The 14,078-nt window shown below is 43.0% G+C and overlaps 2 protein-coding genes across 54 annotated transcripts in view; one reads left to right on the forward strand and one right to left on the reverse strand.

The window, feature by feature from the left end:
- The window catches only part of ST3GAL4 (ST3 beta-galactoside alpha-2,3-sialyltransferase 4), a 152,037-nt gene extending 148,183 nt beyond the window's left edge, over positions 1-3,854 (forward strand). For all 50 annotated transcript variants that reach the window (XM_087970059.1, XM_087970062.1, XM_087970041.1 and 47 more), the window contains 2 exons: positions 995-1,138; positions 2,031-3,854. In XM_087970059.1, coding sequence (XP_087826185.1) covers positions 995-1,138; positions 2,031-2,117 — 231 coding nt within the window. In that variant the 3' untranslated portion in view covers positions 2,118-3,854. The remainder of the gene's footprint in view (positions 1-994; positions 1,139-2,030) is intronic.
- Positions 3,855-11,713: 7,859 nt separating this feature from the next.
- The window catches only part of KIRREL3 (kirre like nephrin family adhesion molecule 3), a 726,740-nt gene continuing 724,375 nt past the window's right edge, over positions 11,714-14,078 (reverse strand). For 3 of the 4 annotated variants that reach the window (XM_087970028.1, XM_087970027.1, XM_087970024.1), the window contains one exon: positions 13,032-13,584. In XM_087970028.1, coding sequence (XP_087826154.1) covers positions 13,141-13,584 — 444 coding nt within the window. In that variant the 3' untranslated portion in view covers positions 13,032-13,140. Of the gene's footprint in view, positions 13,585-14,078 lie in introns of all 4 variants that reach the window. The other variant, XM_087970026.1, reaches the window with a different exon arrangement.

Consider the following 14,078-nt stretch of genomic DNA (forward strand, 5'->3'; position numbering starts at 1 on the left):
GGGGACTGGAGACTAAAACATATGAAGAACGGTTATACAGGAACTGGGCCTGGCTAGTCTAGAGAAGAGAAGGACCACGGGAGACAGGATAGCCGTGTTCCTATATTTGAGGGGTTGCCACAGAGAGGAGGAAGGGGTCAAGCTATTTTCCAAGGCACCCGAAGGCCAGACAAGGAATAATGGATGGAAACTGAACAAGGAGAGATTTAACCTGGAAATAAGGAGAAACTTTCTGACAGTGAGAACGATCAACCAATGGAACAGAAGCTGCCTTCCAAAGTTGTGGGAGCGTCATCACTTGAGACTTTCAAGAAGAGATTGGACTGCCATTTGTCAGAAATTATGTAGGGTCTCCCACTTGGGCAGCGGGGGTTGGACTCCGATTATCTTTTATTTTCTGTTTTAGTAATGAACTGAAGGCTGCCTTTATGTAATGCAGAGGTCTACAAACTTGGCAACTTTAAGAATTGTGGACTTCAGCTCCCAGAATTCTGGGAGTTGAAGTCCACAAGTCTTAAAGTTGCCAAGTTTGGGGACACCTGATGTAATGTTTCTAATAAAAATAAACTATTTTGCCCTTCGCTGCACAATTTATCTGGGGTTACTACCACAACTGAGCCCAAAATTTATGTTGCTAAGCGAGACAACTTGTTAAATGAGCTTTGCCCCATGTTAAACTTTTCTTGCTACAATTGTTAAGCGATCACATGACCCCAGGGTCGCTGCAGCCGACACAAATACGAGTCAGTTGCCAATTTGGACCATGGGGATGCTGCAACGGTTGGTCATAAGTGTGAAAAACAAACGTAAGTCACTTTTTTCAGTGCCTTAGGAAGTGGCTTACATCTGCTTTTCACACTTACGAAATGAACAGATTACTAAATGAACTGTTGGAAGTTGAGGAGTCCCCGTGGATCATTCTAAAATCTTAAGTGAAGCCAGGCTGCCATGTACGGAAGTACTGGTATCAATTATTGCACGTCTTTTACTCTAGAAACCAACGACAGGATTAGTGGCTATCACCCTTGCTTTGCACTTTTGCGATGTGGTAGATATTGCTGGCTTTGGATACCCCAGCTCAGACGACAAGAAGCAGAGTATTCACTACTACGAGCATATTACGGTGAAATCTATGGCTGTGAGTAACCCTCATCTCTTCTCTTCTAATGAAGATAGGGAACTATTCAGCCCGACACAATTCAGGTTTCGTACCTTTATTTAATAGATCAAGGGACAAATTAGCTTTTTGTCCACATACATAGCTCTTTTGCGTGAGATGGCCAATATAGTGTCAACCCAAGTTTAACTGAACAGAGAAACTATAGGTACCGGCTTTAGAATGTATAGTTGTAGCGACGTTTCGGCAGAATCTCTTCTTCCATCATCAGGCTTCTGTATTGTGTTCGTCTGTGAGTCAGGCTTTTTATATATATAAAAAAGTGAAATACCACTCGCGCATCATCACAAAATCTCCAGAACCATAAAGCCAACAAACTTGACATTTGGCACGTAGGTTCCTCTTGGCTTCTAGGTGCTCACTAAGAAAGGATTTTTCGAAATGACCATCAGAGCATTAAGTATTTCCTATATTATTATTAACACATGCTAAGGAGTTCTCCCCATCTGAAAAGAAATCTGTTCCAAATGCAAAACACAAGCAGAGGAGAGGAGCTTCGGTTTCAGTTTTAGTTTCACAGCACCAAGCAGCTTTAGTACAAAATAGTTGAGCTAAGCCACGCCCAGGCTCCTTGCCATCTCCATTTTGCTCACAGAGCAAATACTGCTTCAGTTTCCAAACAGCCCTCAACTCTCTCTCACACACTGACAGGACACTAGCCAGATGAGTACTGATGGATGCTAGTAAGCAGAATTTCCCCCCTTATTTTCCTCCCCAAAAACTAAGCCTGACCACGTAGTTTTGTAGCGACGCACGGGTGTAGAACTAGCGTGTCAATATTGTAAATCCATTAAAAACCACACCCCAGCCTGCTGTTTCTACTAATAGATTTTTCTCTTATCTTGCTCCACAGTCTTCAGGGCACAATGTCTCCCACGAGGCATTAGCAATAAAACAGATGCTTGAATTGGGACTCGTCAAGAACCTCACTTACTTCTGATGTAAGATGGACAGCCTTTATTTTTCACGTGGAGCTGAGCTTCGTGCCAGCAGGACAAAGCCCTTTGTGGCTGGCCCTTTTCTAACACAACAGCCGCCCCTTCCATTCCAATGCTGACTTGATTGCAGAGGCCATGCAGTTCCCTGCAAATGGGGATCAGGCTGGATGGAAGTGTGCGGCTTCGAAATGTGTTGGCAGCTAGGGGTAGAAGCAGTCCTGTAGAAAACCTGGAGGACGCCATCAGTTGGAGTCTTTCTTCCTTATTGGGCACTGCCCTCTACCGAATCGTCTTCACTTGGGCGGTTGCAGAATTTCCTTTGGCGTCCAACCGAGAGGTTCCTGCGTTTCACCAGAGGCAACTTTGGAACGATGGGCCTCCAAGAAGATACCAACAGAGTTTCCCACGGTGATAAAGTGATCGTCCCATAAAGTGGTTTCATTAATCATTTCTCCCTTCCTCTGCAAGCCAGTAGATGGGTGGTTGTTTGTTATTTTATTTATCGTATTGGATGTTACCTAACAGGCAAGAGGCAACTTGAATGAAGGATTATTAGTTATCTGCCACCCTGTTTCCCTGTTTAGATGAAGATGAGACAAAGTATGTTGGTTTAAGTCCCTGAGCAATTCACCTGTTGAGAGCGCCCAGGAGGACACGATTAAGGATGGTAGAGGAGAGAGTGAAGTATACTCCTCTCCCATCTGATTGGTTAGTTTTAGAGACTACGATGGAAAGGAGAATACCCAACAGTATTTGCTGGTAGTTTTTATACCTAAAATAGTAGTTGAATGGATGTTTATTTTTATTTTTTCCCCCGGGCAAAGTGTGGAAAAGAAATCCTTCTGTGAAGGACGTGCGTGTGCCCGACTAAGCTTCATCTCTGTTTTTAAATGTATGGAATAGATTTCTTTCCTTCCCATCAAGTGGCGATGACAACCGGAAACGACCGACAATGCAAAAGAACTATCTTGGCCAAAGTTAAGCAGGAGAGGAAGGGCAGGAAAGGCAAGAGAAGAAGAAAAAGGAGGTATATACGGGGAAGGAAATGGGCAGAACTCGAAGTTGCACAGCACTTTTGCCTGACGGTTAGGAAGGGGAAGGAGGTTGTCATTTAGGACAAAGGCTAATCTCAGGGGCCTAAAAGTAGGGTCGTTTTGAAGTAAGTTGCCTTTTCATAGAGGCAGGGGAGGGCAAGGCGGGGTCCAGACATTTCTGATGTGCCAGTCTGGTTAGGATTGGGTATATTCTCTTCTTCTCCTTTAATCTCTAATGTGGGATCAAAGTGTATTTACAGCTGATCATATTAAGTGCACTTGTCCGATTGAATATTGGAAACCTGGCAACCTTCTGTTTCTCCCTCGAGAGGGAATCGACCACGTGAAGGTACAAGACCACGAGACCAACTTCCATGTACTTGTGCAGCCAAACGTGCCTTAGCCATCTTCGCAAGTGCCCGGCTTTTGAGGGGGTCTGCTGGCGATGCAAACTCCCAGCGGCTGAGGCCATCCGATCCATCGCTAAGAAGATGGATTGCTCCGAAGGACTGCCCATGGACTGGACAGATGAGAGAGGTTTCCAGATTCCTCCTTTGGAAATCGGGAGGAAGGAGGGGTTGCTTATTAAATGGGGGTTCTGGGGAGAGAGGGGGCATTGAATCCCACGAGGAAATGTTGGAAGTGTCTTTCCTGGCCAAGCAATTACAGCAGTGTTAAGTAATTTAATAAATTTAATTTAAAATAGCCCTTTATGAAGTGTGTTCGTTTGTTACATTTATATTCTATAGAAATATATAGAATCTCTTTCTCTGTCTCTTTCTCTCTCTCTCTCTCTCTCTCTCTCTCTCCCTCCCTCTCTCTCTCCCTCCCTCCCTTTCTTTCTTTCTTTCTTTCTTTCTTTCTTTCTTTCTTTCTTTCTTTCTTTCTTTCTTTCTTTCTTTCTTTCTTTCTTTCTTTCTTTCTTTCTTTCTCTCCCTCTCTCTCTCTCTCTCTCCCTCCCTCCCTCCCTCCCTCCCCCCCATATATCGTCTGTGCCATCCTATTGGACTACTTCAGTGACGTGGAGAGGGGGGATCTGCTGCTCAGGTAACAGTTTATCCTCCATATTAAATTATCCAGGCCTCGTGCTCTGGAGAGGACACTCCAGCTTTGCATACAGCATTGAAACAACACGGGAAGTGGCAGTTACCAGTTTCATAGCACGATACCATCGGCTCTTGAGACTAAAGGATACCAATTCAATTCTATAGGACTAGGGGTGACATGATAACAGCCTTCCCAGTGGTGGGATTCAATTTGTTTTACTACTGGTTCTGTGGGCGTGGCAGGGGAAGGATACTGTAAAATCTCCAGTCAGAGATGTTATATGCCGATTCTCTGAACTGCTCAAAATGTCCGCTACCGTTTCTCCAGAACTGGTCAGAACCTGCTGAATATACCACCTCTAAGTCTTCCAATATTTGTGGGGCTACTACAGAGAAGAGGGGCTACCTATTCAACCTATTCTCCAAAGCACCTGAAGACAAGAGGTAATGGATGGAAGCTTATCAAAGAGATCCAGCCTAGAGATAAATTTTCTCCAACTAAGGAGAAATTTCCTGATCAGTGAGAGCAATCCATCATTGGAATGGCTTGCCTCCTGAAGTTGCCGGTGCTCCATCAAGAAAAGATTGGACAGCCATTTTCCCAGAACGGTGTAGTATCTCCTGCTTGAGCAGGGGGTGGACTAGAAGACCTCAAAGGCCCACTCCAATGCTGTTATACTGTTATTGTGCCTTTCCTTCAGGAGAAAAAGGTAGCATGCCCACAGTTGTCATGGACAAAAGGAATAGCTTGGATGAACAGGAGGAAGAAAATCGGATGAAATAAATTTGAATCTGGATCAGAGCATAACCTGGGGAAAAAGTCTCAGACAAGACCCTCCCTAAAAAGTTCCCTAAGGGGAAAACACATTTGGATTTGAAAAATTCTGTTACTATAATCTTATATAACAAAAGTAATATTAGCCTGTGGTTTCCCAGCCTGGTGTATCTTGAAGGGCTGACAATAACTATATATGGACATACATCTTTGCAAAATAAGATGTTTATTGCCTATGAAATTTTCCTTGTGGGTCAGTTGTGACTGCGTCACTCCGTGTAATGGAGAAGTTGGACCATCAGTTAGAGGGGCTGAGAATTTTACTTTCAGTATAGTTCATTTCCCAGCAGGGAAGAAACAATGTTCTCTTGGATCCATTTGAAGCTTACTAAGAGGAGATCAACTGAAAAAAATTAGTGGCCTCTAGTTTGGGAAAGCTATGTAAGCAACTGGCCAATACCAGCTGAATAGGCAGAGAATCTGTTAGAATATTCACTTGGCAACTTTACTGCAGCCTAAAAAGAAGTTATAATTGTTTGTTGCTTGAAGCCAACTCACATTTCTTAAATTCTGTCCTTGTGACACCTTGTTGGGTGTCTTCCTTCATATCCTTTCAGTCTGTTTTGGAAAAGCGTCGTAGCATGTAGCCAGTCTGTTTTCTTGTGTCTTCTGAAGCTGCTCTTTTTTTATTTTTTATTTTAATTATTAGAAACACGGCACAGCCGTTCCGGCATTACAATCGTTATACCTATATAAATGTTACTTCACTATTTACAATCCTCTTGTCTGAAACATAGTTTACTAATTATTCTAATCAGCTACTTATGTTCCAACCTTGCCTTCTTGTGTGCAATCACCGATTTATTCCAAGTTTCGTAGTACTCAAATTCCCCCTTGTTTTTTTAAAGTCTAGGGTTAATCTCTCCAATTCTGCACAGGCCATAATTTTCCTTATTATCTCTGTTTCTGGCTGTATGCTTTCCTCCTTCCAGTATTGTGCATATATTATTATAGCCTCCGTCAACACGTATACTATTAGAGAAATTAAATCCTTCTGGTATTATTCCTAGGAGAAAAAATTCCGGTTTAAATGGAATACACTCTCCCACCATTTGTTCCATCCATGTCTGGATCAGTCCATTTTTAGAAAGTCTTAAGTCAGTGTTTCTCAACCTACATAAATTTAAGATGGGTGGACTTCAATTCCCAGATTTCCCCTGACAGCTGTAAGTGGACTTCAACTCCCAGAATTCAACAGCTAGCTTTGCTGCTGGGCAATTCTGGGATTTGAAGTCCGTCCATCTTAAAGATGCCAAATGTTGGGAAACACTAGTCTAAACTCACACAGAAGAAACTGATGAAGGAGAAGGCAATTCTTGCTGATGACATATCAGGAGGTGAGCCTAGGAGATGAAGTCAAGGGTACTGGTGCTCTTTTTAAAAAGAGGTTTTTGGCGCTTTAAAACATGACTGTCCCCTTTCTCCATTTTTGTTCTTTTGCCTGTAATTGGAGGGTGGTTCAATTAATCTCCAGTGTTTTTTTTTTAATCAAAACTCAGCAGAGGTGGTGATTATTTTAATTACTTTTATGATAGTGCTTCACTATTTTAAAAAAAGAACAACCAATGATGAGCCTACACTCCTAATTAAAGACCGTGCTGATTCCTACTAGTGGATAAATACCATAAAATGTATTTTAAAAGGACTTGGGAAGAAGCTTGAACAGCTGTTTCTCAAGGGCCTTGTGGCTGAGTAATTTTGGTTCTGCTGAAAGCACATTGTGTAGTTGATACCCCAGCCAAGAAAGGGAGAAAACCCCTAGGCAAGGTTTTTCAACCGTGTCAAGTTTAAGACCTGTGGACTTCAACTCCCAGAATTCCCCAGCCAACACGCTGGTTGAGGAATTCTGGGAGCATGGTTGGCTGGGGAATTCTGGGAGTTGAAGTCCACAGGTCTTAAAGTTGCCAATGAGTTGACAAACATACTCCAAGATATGTTTAGATCTCTTTCACACACTTCTCTGGAGACATCACAAAATATACCTTTTTGTATTTATGAGTTTTGGGACCATTATAACCGTTGCTAGAGAAGAAATATTATGATCTCATCAGGTGTTTTATCTTTCACAGATTCAAATTTTGTGGCAGAATTCTTGTGAAATGTTTTCCTAAAGATATGCCAGATAAATGCATCTTTTTTGTTCTGTGCCTTAGACAAATCTGGCTACCTGGGAGCCAGAGAACCACACAACCACAGTAGAAAATTCTCAGTTAAAGAGAACCACAATGGAAAATTGACTAAAAGAGACATACAATTATTTCCATTGTTTCCACTGTTAGGACAAATGTATGCACTCTTTTTCTTGCATATCACAGATGAAAAAACCTGCATTAGATTTTAGCAAATCCTGTGGAAACAGAGTAGATGATTGACTGGGTGGGAAACCGGAGTAATTGTTTCTGAGACGCTACCAGAAAAAAAAAAAATGTTGGATCTCAGTAAATAAAGTGGAACACACAGAAACACAGACACTTTAAACATTTTTATGACATATCACATTTCATACAGCTAGAAAATGCCCAGGTTTATGAGGCTTTATTTCAAAGTAATATACTCTCTTGCCACGTTTGTGATCTTGTGTGATTTAGTACACAGTGTAAAAACAAACATGGTGGCTATTTTGGCAGCCTAAGTGTATGTGAGCATGTATGTTGGGAGAGAGGTTACGCTGCAAGGTCTCAGTTTGACTTACAGTCCCTTCCAAGATCTCTTTTGGGAAATTTCTGGCTTGTTCCAGAATAAAATATGTAGCAACTCAGTAAATCTAAGCCTGGTAATCAGGAAAGGGTGAGAAAGAAACTCAGGATTTTCCTGCCTTGACCCTCTTTGATACCTTTGTGGAGGAGAAAAAAAACTATTGGGCTTTCAAGATTCTGCTGTAGCCTAAATTGATAAAGTAGAGTTTAGGATCTCTGATGGAGTTGTGTTTCTCACCTGGCCTACCCTTAAACGGTTGACACTGAGCACCTGGGCAGAAACCACTTGTTCTTCTTGCTCTGCTTCCATTCTTCCATGCTGGAGAGCAGCTCCACTGCTTTTAGGAGGTAACTTCTTAGCTTCATCTCAGTTACTAGTAACTCTTATGGAGTTTTCTTAGGACTACTCTGTGTTGAGGAGAGGAATGGTTTTCTGGAGCTCCCTGCTTCTGGAGATGCCTATGGTGTGTGAAGTCAAGATGGCAACCCCGTCATACAACTGAAGGCCAAATGAAATTCAATCACCTGTTTGGGGGCACGATCACATCTTTTTTGGACATGCACCCCTCTCTGGTAAACACCCTACCTGTTCCCCAGCTTGTGGAAAGTGAAGAAGTGGTGACTGACTTGGCTTCTCTACTCCTGCATGGCTCCATCAGAAGATAGCAAAGGTGCTATCCTCAAGGGCCCTTCACTTTCTTGAAACAAGGTATGTATAGTTGACTGAATGGAAGGGTTGATTCTAGGGCAGGATGAATTGGTTCTCTACACATAGGAGGAAAAGTAGAATATAAAGGGGGCAAGTGATTGGTTGAAAAAGGCAGCCCTGGTCAGTGTTTTGTACAGCATGTCCTTCTTGATACGCAGAGACCAGATTTGGATGCATCAGCTCTGCAAAGAACCACATGAAAAGTTGTTTTCATGTATCTACTGCAGGAGTCCTCAAACTTGGCAACTTTAAGACTTGTGGACTTCAACTCCCAGAATGCTCCAGCCAGCTATGAATTCTGGGAGTTGAAGTCCACAAGTCTTAAAGCCGCCAAGGTTGGAGACCTCTGATTGACTGGATCAGAAATAATTATAATCAAATAATTGTGATTCCCTACAACTGCATCTTTCCAGCTTCTGTTGAAATGGATAGCCAAGGACGCACAAACATTTATTAAAAGCATCTCCTCAAGCCATTTTTGTCCCCTTTTTGGAAAGGAAGATTTTGCAATTCACCTGTGCCTTTGGCTGGAAGGATGGTTCCATGAGGGTTGGTTGCTACATTATAAGCTACTTGGTCAATCAACAGGTTTGGGCAGATGGTCTTTAATGCTGTATCATCCCCAGGCAATTTGGCCTTGTGAATGTTACAGAAGAAAGAACGGGTAGCACAATAGAGCTATTGATCATAAACCTCTCCTCAACATACATATGCCTTTGCAAAACCAGTCTAGGTTTTTTTTATTATTATTATCTTGTCTTGCTACTGTGGCGCAACCTCTCTCTGCGTCTAAGAAACATCTTTCAACCAGGTTGTGAACACAGCATATGGCATTCCTCTGGCTTCTGGATGAATTCTAGGTTTAATTGAACAAATGGGCTTTCCAAAGGCTGATTCCCGAAACCAATGTGTTAATTTGCAGCCAGTATAATTGCCTATCACTGTTGTTTGTTATTATATTAATGAACAGATGGTTGAGGAAATTCTTGCTTCAGAAAGTAAACTCAATAAAATAAAATATGAAAAAAAGCCAAACAAAAAAAAAAATTCTCCCAAGCAGTTGGGTCTCTGAACAAGTCATTAATTGCTTGTGAGGGGTGATCAGTTGCCAAGTATTTTCATATTACTCAAGCTTTGTGAATTATCTCTGAGGCCAATGGTGAAGGTCATTCTGCAGGCTTTCACAGCTAGAGCACGGGCGTTGAGCCTTGGACAACCTTAAAACTTGCGGACTTCAACTCCCAGAATTATGCATGGATGGTTGGGAATTCTGGGAGTTGAAACCCACAAGTCTTGTGACATCCTCAAGTCCTTAAATCCACATGTCCAAGATTGGACATCCCTGAGATAGGGGTTTCGCTAATGCAAGGTAGGTGTTGCGGATCTAGGACTTGGCCAGTAGGTGGCAGACGTAACCTGTACTTCCCAATTTTTTTTTTAAAAAAAAAAAAAATCCCCAGCAGCAGTAAAGTACCTTTTTATTTGTCTGAAAAGTACAGGCATTTGTTTGTCTGGACTGAGCAGCATTCAGCTTATTTCTTGTTCATTCTGCCAAGATGACTGCAAAAACGAAATTCGGAGTTTCCAAGGATTTCCTAAACAATGTGGGTCCAAATCACCCACCCCAAACCTGAGAGACCGAAAAGGCTCACTTGTTGGTCTGATGAAATAGAAGAAACATTGATTAAACCTTCAATGACTGGTCCACTGGCTGTAGTAAGCGCTGAAGGTTATCGTTCCCCCTCCCTGCCATGAAACTCCTATGTGCTGCTGAGTAATTCTTAGGATCTAACTAAAAATTAAGTGCCTTGAAATTCTTAGGAGTTAATTTGCAATTCCATGCCTTATTTGAGAAATGGGCAATAGGCTCTTAAGTGTAGTTTAATGAGAGGGCGCAGCTTACATGCAAAACTGTGTGGAAAATGTCTCCTCTTCAGTGATTCCACTGCTGGGTTAGAAAAGACTTGCATTGTTTGTTAAATGAGGGAGGATTTTTTGCTGGTGAAGTTAGAGAACAACTCCTTGGACTCCATTGTAGCTACTATTCTCAACCAGGGCAGCTTTTGAAGTGCAAAAGGAAGGGGGAAGTCCAACAGCAAGCTAGGCAAGCTAGCATACAATGGTCATGAAGATACAGGATGCCGTTTGTTTTTCCCCTGATCCATATGGTAGGTCTTAACATCTCCATTAAGATTCTGGTCTAAGATACCATCATCTCTTGCCTGCCCCTTCTCCAGAGAAATTTGGCTTGCTTTTTAGAGCAATTGGTTGCTTTTTTCTAGGAGTGGTGTATTTATGCCCCCACATGACCTAAATTTTGATTTGATATCGGTAGTTTTCCCTTGCCAGGCCAGCTTTGATCTGAATAGCCTGTGAGACCTGACAAACATTCTTCACTGGGGCACACTGTGTGAGAAAAGGACGTGAATAAGAGCTGGATTTGTTCATTATATCTTTGTGCCTGCTTGATTTCATCGATTAATATTATTGAGTTTAGTTTTTATATAGTGGACATTTTCTTGGTATAAATGGGTGCTATAAGCTGCTAATATCAAATGAAACCAGTGACTCAAACCAGTGAGTGGTGGTTGGGGAAACGGCAGATACATGTACCCGATATCCCCTCCTTTGGTAAGTTCAGCTTCTCTTTGTCCTCCACTCTATGATGGAAGTCATAGAGTGCTTTAATCGAACCAACCAATGGGTGGAAACTATTCATGGAGAGAACCAACCTAGAAATAAGGAGAAATTTCATGACAGAACAATTACGACTTCCCTTCAGAAATTATGGGTGATCCATCACTGGAGGTTTTTCAGGAGAGATTGAACAACTGTTTGTCTGAAATGGTACAGGTCTCCTGCTTGAGTAGGGGGTTGGAATAGAGGACCTCCAAGGTCCCTTCCAACTCTGTTATTTCGTTAAGCTAAATTTTTGATAATATATTTGCTCTCCAGAGTTGGTGAGTTAAAGGGTTAGTGGTATGTGGAATGACTAGAACAGAGGTCTCCAAACTTGGGAACTTTAAGACTTGTGGACTTCAGCTATGGTGGCTGTTGCCAAGTTTGGGGGGACCCCTGGACTAGAAGAATATGTTAGAAGAAATAGACAGGAGTTCTTGATTTTTTTCCTGGAAAATGTTTGCGCTTTTATCACAGACCAAGCCCTGGATTCCACATGATGTGCATGTTGCTGCGTGGTTGTTTTTTTCCCCCCTTCCTCTTTTGAACCAGAGTTGTTTAAATCAAACTGGTTTCCAAAGGACTCACTGCCAGGGTTCATGTAACAATTCTTGTATTAGTCGTCCAGTTGTGCTGTGGAGGAGGATACCAGGAAGGGAGGGCAGGGAATACAGAAGCAGAAGTAAGAAATGTTCTACGTTCAACTCGCCACAGCAGCCCACTCTGGGTAAGGCCTCTGCAGTGATTGTCACACGTCACTCAAAAGAGGAGTTCAGTCTTCCCTCCACCAAACAGTTCCTCTTAATCGAAATCGGAGTGTGGGTGGATGGGCTTAGAGGCAAACCTGGGTATTTTGCTGAGAAGCCACTTTTAAAAGTTCTCAACTCCGTTTTTTGTTTGTTTTTTTTGTTTAGTCCAAAGACACATTGTAATATGATAAACACCAAACACCAAACAAAATAAAAATCATTAAAAATAATAAAAGACCAGGTTTAGCAGTCAGTGCACGTTGTTACACCAATGGCTATCCCCCTCCCCCACACACTGAAACTTCCTTAAGTTAAGCCTTGTTGTTTGAGGTTGCTTTGAAGAAGACAGCTTCCCTCCCCCACCCCTTATAATTTGCAAATGAAGCTAAGCAGCAGGGAGGGTGGGTTTGCTGGTGCATGGGATGGGGCAGCGGTTGAAAATGCACCTTCTCCAGAATGTCCACAGACAGGAATCAATGTCGCTAAGGAAGAGGAAGTGGAAAGCACAGGAGATTCTAGAAGCACCAGTCAATTTATCTTCAGGAACCGACCCAGGGTAGATGACGTGCCAGCGAAAGACAGCTTAGAGATGTCTCTCTTGGGCCCAACCAGTTGGATGAAGTGGGAAATATAAATTGCTGGTAGGCGATAGATGGTCATCGCTACCTCCAAATCTCCAGGGAGATTATCTTATTTGGTAGGAAAAGCAAGGATGCCTCTCCTCCCACGGAAGGCCGTGGATGTTGTTACTCCTGCACCATTGGGTTTAGAAGGCTGTCCTCCCTAAAAGAAGCGGGCCTGGGTGATTTGTTCTCTCCCAGCATTTCCCAAATAAGCTATCTGTCCTGTCCTTTCCCTTGTCTTTGTTCCCATCCCTTTTTCCATGCCTGGGTTTGCTACAGGAAGGAAATGGACATTGTGCTTAAGGTTAGTTTGGGTTCAGCTGTCGTGAGTCCTTCCCCCTTGCGGAAGGGAGTCAACAGGTCTAGGAAAGAAGGCATTAAGTCTCTCTGAAGAGTTCTACCTGCAGTGCAAGGCTCCGTCTACCTGCCTTGCATTAGCCTTGACTCTAGAGAAGAAGGGGGAGAAGTGCTTTGCGGAGCTACAGGTCACTAGAATACAAATACACTGGTCAAACAGCCTCCATCCCCCCCCCACCAGGATTTGGCTGACTTCAGAGCAGGGCCAGGATTCAGCTCAGGCGGCCTCTTGACCTGCATGTCAGTCACTCTATCCTATCCTCCTTCCCCTCCTGTTGCCAGTTTTGTCCCATCCTTTCACACATGGGTCTGCATCCTCCTTTGCAGAGGCCGGCTAGGGTCTGAGTTCTGAGAGGAGGACTGTGAATGGTGAGAAGACGAGGCTGATGCTTTGCTGGCCTTGTCGAACTGTACGTAGCCATCCTGCTTCCCGCTGCTGCTGACGCTGCTGTCGCACTGCGTGTCCAGGAAGGAGCTGCTGTCGCTCATGGAACCCCGCTGGAATTCCCGTTCACACAGCTCGATGGAGCTGCTCCCCATGCCCAAGATGAAACGCTGGCTGTAGTCGTAGAGGCGGTTCTGCCCACTCAGGGTGGTGTAGATGTTGGTGAAGGACATGCCTGTCGGCACACGCTGCTTGTTGGCTGGCCGCATCTCTGGCTGGCAACCGGAGAGGGAGATGGTGGGCGTGGAATGGTGGTCCTTGAAGGTGTTCACGCTGTAATAGCCATTCGTGGGATCCTGGAAAGAAGGAGGAAAGAAAGTTTTATTTCTTGGTGCAGGGTTGCGTTTTGGAATCTGGTGTTGTAATAGATGCCAGGTTGTGCAAGAGGAAGGCTTAATTGTTCAATGTTCAGATGAAAATTTTAGGCAAGCTTTTCTCCTACAGAGAAACAGAGGATAAAAGTGGTTAATTTTAATTAGCTGTTCCTTGCACTGATACAACAATCTACCATCTCTGTCTGTCTATCTCTCTCTCTCTCTCTCTCATCCCTCATCTATCTATCCTATCTTGTTATGTTATGCTATGTTATTCTATGTTGTCTGTCTGTCTGTCTATCTATATCTATCTATCTATCTATCTATCTATCTATCTATCTATCTATCTATCTATCTATCTATCATCTATCTCCTATCTTATGTTTCTCTCTCTCTCTCTTCTATCTATCTCTGCCTATCATCTATCTATCCTATCTTATATTATTCTATCTATCTATCTATCTATCTATCTATCT

This window comes from Notechis scutatus, chromosome 7, assembly GCF_049901735.1.
Source record: "Notechis scutatus isolate UNSWTSFEM ecotype Mainland chromosome 7, rNotScu1.2, whole genome shotgun sequence".
NCBI classification, from domain to species: domain Eukaryota; kingdom Metazoa; phylum Chordata; class Lepidosauria; order Squamata; family Elapidae; genus Notechis; species Notechis scutatus.